This window comes from Aptenodytes forsteri, unplaced genomic scaffold (genome assembly GCF_000699145.1).
Source record: "Aptenodytes forsteri isolate BGI_AS27 unplaced genomic scaffold, ASM69914v1 Scaffold255, whole genome shotgun sequence".
NCBI lineage: Eukaryota > Metazoa > Chordata > Aves > Sphenisciformes > Spheniscidae > Aptenodytes > Aptenodytes forsteri.
The window spans coordinates 1425220-1429562 of record NW_008794888.1 but is presented as its reverse complement, the minus strand read 5'-3'; the positions used below and the strand labels follow the sequence as shown (position 1 = coordinate 1429562).

General features: G+C 38.7%; 1 protein-coding gene across 1 annotated transcript in view; it reads right to left on the bottom strand.

Annotated features, from left to right (window-relative positions):
* The window catches only part of SLC38A11 (solute carrier family 38 member 11), a 26887-nt gene that overhangs the window by 22044 nt on the left and 500 nt on the right, over positions 1 to 4343 (bottom strand). The window contains exons 2-3 of the mRNA XM_009274898.1: positions 1809 to 1926; positions 1316 to 1390 (exon numbers count right to left, since the gene is read on the bottom strand). Coding sequence (XP_009273173.1) covers positions 1316 to 1376 — 61 coding nt within the window. The 5' untranslated portion in view covers positions 1377 to 1390; positions 1809 to 1926. The remainder of the gene's footprint in view (positions 1 to 1315; positions 1391 to 1808; positions 1927 to 4343) is intronic.

The window sequence follows — 4343 nt, the reverse complement described above, 5'->3', positions numbered from 1 at the left end:
CTGATCTAGTTGAAGATGTCCCTGCCCACGGCAGGGAGGTTGGACTAGATGACCTTTAGAGGTCCCTTCCAACTCAAACTATTCTATGATTCTATGTTGCATACTGAGCTGATCTTGTACAAGAAATATTAAGTCTTTGTAGCAAGGGATCTTAGACCCACAAAACTTGAAGATTTATCGTTAAGTGACCTAAAATTGTATTTATCTCTCAACCTAGGACTACACCCAATAGAATTCAAAAACATCCCCCAAAATGAAATACAGTGAGAATTACTAAATAACAGCTATTCGCCAATTATTCAGTAAAAACTATGGAAAATAAATGTTAATGTTACATACTTAGCCTGTACTTCAAATGCTACAAGTCAAAAAGTTGTAAATATAGTTATAATTTGCTGTGCAAGATATATTGAGCCACATCTTTAACATAATAAAATGCTGAGTCTAATTCACAGGTTCTGGGCCTATGGCTATAAAGTCTTCAAAACACTTAGAAATGCAAAGGACAAATCAGATTTCCATCAGAAAAGTAACTGAAATTTCTGAGCTATGTTTATGATATGACTTCATTAATGTATTTTGCCATCAGCCATAGAGAAAATTTTCCATTCATAAGGAACATATTCCTTATGTTAAATTGCTCTCCAGTCAAACCTCAATCATTTATGCAGACCCTAAAATGATATTTTAAGCAATGAAAAGCAACTACTGCTGCTTAGCATACGGGTAACAGAATTTGTGCCATTCATGTTGACTTGGTTTGTCGTTTTAAGACCTGAATCCACAGTGTCTTCACAAAAATTCTCCTTTGATGCCAATGGATTTACTTATGTTTGTTTACCATGTGATTTCAAAACTTGTCCCTTTTTGAAGGTAAATCCATTTTTTTTTTATGAATAATAATTAAATAAAAAATTCAAAATCGTAGTACAACCAAAGGTTTTCATTCTGTGGTATATTTTAAAAAAGTGATATACAACCCACTCAAGGATCAGTCTCTTAATTAGGGTAAAAACAGTGGACTAAAACAGGTGGTTATGAGGCACAAATAAGAGCTATTCTTCCAAATGTCACCTTGACCTAGTCTAAGAAACTAGGCTTTATGAAAATAAAATGCACACAAAAAGCAACTTTATATGTTGTACAGTGTAATTCTCTACTTTTACTAATCTGCTGAAGGGATTAGTGAGGTAAGGAAAAAATTTGTCATTTTTATTGTCATAGATATACTTGTTTAAGGTATCATTAAGCTCATGATCAGCTAAACGTTACAAGACTAATTTTCACTTTACAACAGAAACTGCTTTTAGAGTACCTGTGATATAGGCAACCCCAAATAAAAGCAGTACTCCTAGTGGAAAACCAGCTTCCTTCATTGAATATGGCAATCCTATAAATAAGAAAAGGAAAGATTATAGAAGAACCTTTCTGAATACTATTTGTGACAAACAAAATATTCAGATTTTAAAAAATGCTATTAATCTCCCAAATTAGACCAGCATGCTTAATAACCTCAGAAAGGTCATTTTTAGTGGACAAAGCGTTGCCTAGGTGTGAAGTTCAGTCAGCACCTGCCCAGTCAGTTCTCTCTGATCATTATGGCAAAGAGGCTGTAGGGTAGTATTTATCACTGTAAGACGTGATCTCAGCTGACACCTCTGCATTTTTGCATAGTAAGCAAATAAAAATAGAGAAAAGTCTTTAGGAACAGCAGCAGAAAGTAAGAAGACAGTGTTATTCTCCAAACTGGATAGTCACGCATGTATAAACAAGGCTGAACACAGGATAATGAAGAAAAGTATACTTACCTATAATGCCTGATCCTATGATAGAGTTGATAATGTTAAATCCAGCTGATGCCAGATCACTGTTTCCTCCTTTATTCCTGGGCTTACTAACGAGGGCTGTTTGGTCATCTGTTTCTACCTATTTCAGGAAGACAATGATAACATTATACATGAGAAAAATAGGTGACAACAGGGATTTTACACATAGTCTATTCAAGATCAAAAAAACTTGTCACAGACTCAGATTTGTAAAGGTATTTTGATAATTAAATCCCATTTTTTTCAGTGAGATCAAAGGGGCGTTAGGCATCTAATTCCTCTATAAGTCTGACCCATAATCTCCTGTAATTAATTCTTCTCTGAAAAAAAAAAGTGAAAGGACAGAAATGTATATAAACTCAGAGGTAGGCTGTGAAACAAAGAGCTTTTTAGTCATGTTCCAAAGGCAGAAATGTGAATCAAGTATTGCTGAAAACATTTTGGCTAATACAACTGGTCAGTAAAAATAGGCCCCTGAATCAGGGGAATGAAATAAATTTCAAGAGTTACTAGTAAAGTATGCCAACATCTGAAGATGCTCTAATTCAAGGTTTTATCCAGCATTTTAAATATTTCTGCGTTATCCAATAGTTTAGTTCATTGTGAATAGTTAACAACACTATAAAATTGGCTAGTCCCAGAAAGTTTCTGTGGGAAGGTCTGGTACAAACCAAAGTTCAAATCACAATTTGTAGCCAGTAGCTTCAAAAATTCAAGTTCTTATCTTCAAAAAGCATTTCTTCATAAGCATGCAGTGATCCTCTCTTCAGATCACCTCTCTGCTGTCAGAGAACATTTTAGAATCGTTCATTAGAAGGCCAGTATTTTAAATGAAATCATGTAATTCAAAAGAGGAACATGCATTTAATGAAGAAAATGCCCACCTGCGTTTGACAAAAGCAAAATATTGTGTACTTACCATGAAAATAAAACCACTATTTCATGGATGCAGGAGCCTATTTAACATATATAGCAGGTAGTACAAACTCAGATGCTTGTCACTAATACTTCTGGAAAAAAATTAAATGACTGATAAATCTAAGTCATCTGTAGATAGTGGTATAAGCTGACAAGCATAAGAGTGCCTCAAGGAGGGCTACATATTTAATTGGAACCTTTAATCCTTAAGCAGTACTAACATAGGAAGAGTAACACTGGCCTTTGATCTAAGGCCAGTATAACCTGGTATCCCATTTCTGGGTGTAGCCAAGGAAGGTGCCTAGGGAAGAGTATAAGAACATGAAAAATAGATAGTTAGCAAATAACTTTCCTGTCCCAGCTTTCATCGGTTTGCATATCCCGGACTTCCCAAAGCAGATATGTTCTTGGTGCATCACATCCCTTAATGGATTGCTCCTTGAATTTGCCCCTTTTCTGAAGCCACGTATATTTTTTAGCATCTGCAATGTCACGTAGCAATGAATGCCACATCTTAATTATACACCATATGAAGAGACAAGCACTCTTCTTTGTTCTGAATCTAGCATTAAGTATTTCCACTTGGTGTCCTAAAAATTTTTGTATCATCACAGACAAACCAACCACTGTTTCCTACTTATCTTTTCCATATCACATGCAGTTTTATAGGTAACATTCTCCCTCAGCTGTTTCTCATCTAGACTTAGAGGTGCTACATTTTATTTCACCACTGGTTTGAGCAGCAGAAGCATCACTGTCATTCTCTCCTGAAATTTTAATGTTCTCTGCTACTTACAGCACAGTACGCGTGAAATTGCACTGAACTAGAACAGTCCAGTTCCCTCTTTTCAGTTGTTACAAGAAAATGAACACAATGTGCATTGTACAGCTCAAAGACTCTGTTGTGAACCCTGCTCCCTTCCCCACTTGGAACAGACACATCTGAGTTGGGAAAAAGGACAAGGAAGGGCAATGGAAATTGTGACACGGGTGAAATGGCTCCTGTGTGAAGACTCGTGCTCTTGAAGGTGCACTGGGACTGCAGACAGGGCAGGGAATGCCTGTTGTGGAAGGCTGTGGAAGAAGTGAACGGGATGCATTTGCCTCTCGTAGGGTCCTCTCCCAGGGACCAGCTGCAGGCCATGAGACAGCCAGGGCCACCCACTATTGTACTGTAGCAGCAGGTCCACCAGAAGGTAGGGTGCTCAAGTTCTGGTCCTCAAGCAAGACTGAATTTTAGCTGTGCCAAGCAGCCACAGTTCCCCTACCTCACAAGAATAAGGCCCCTCAGATTGCATTTTTTCCCCTGCGTGGTACCTATGAGTCTTTCTTCCTCATACAAATTAGGGGGAAACTGAACAGAGATTAAAAAGCTGTAGCTGCTGTCAGCTTGTCAGCACAGCCGGGGAGCCGGACTGAAGCACCGACCCGCCCGGGATCCTTCACGCAGCTGGTCGCTATAAAGCCGGCCAGAACGGGCCATGGTGCCCTCTCAAAGGCTCACACGCACCCCCAAACCCTCCCAACGCCCCGCGGCGACGGGCCGAGGAAAGTAAAGAGAAGTCAGGTGAATGCCGGCGGGCTTGCCCAGCCGGGGAG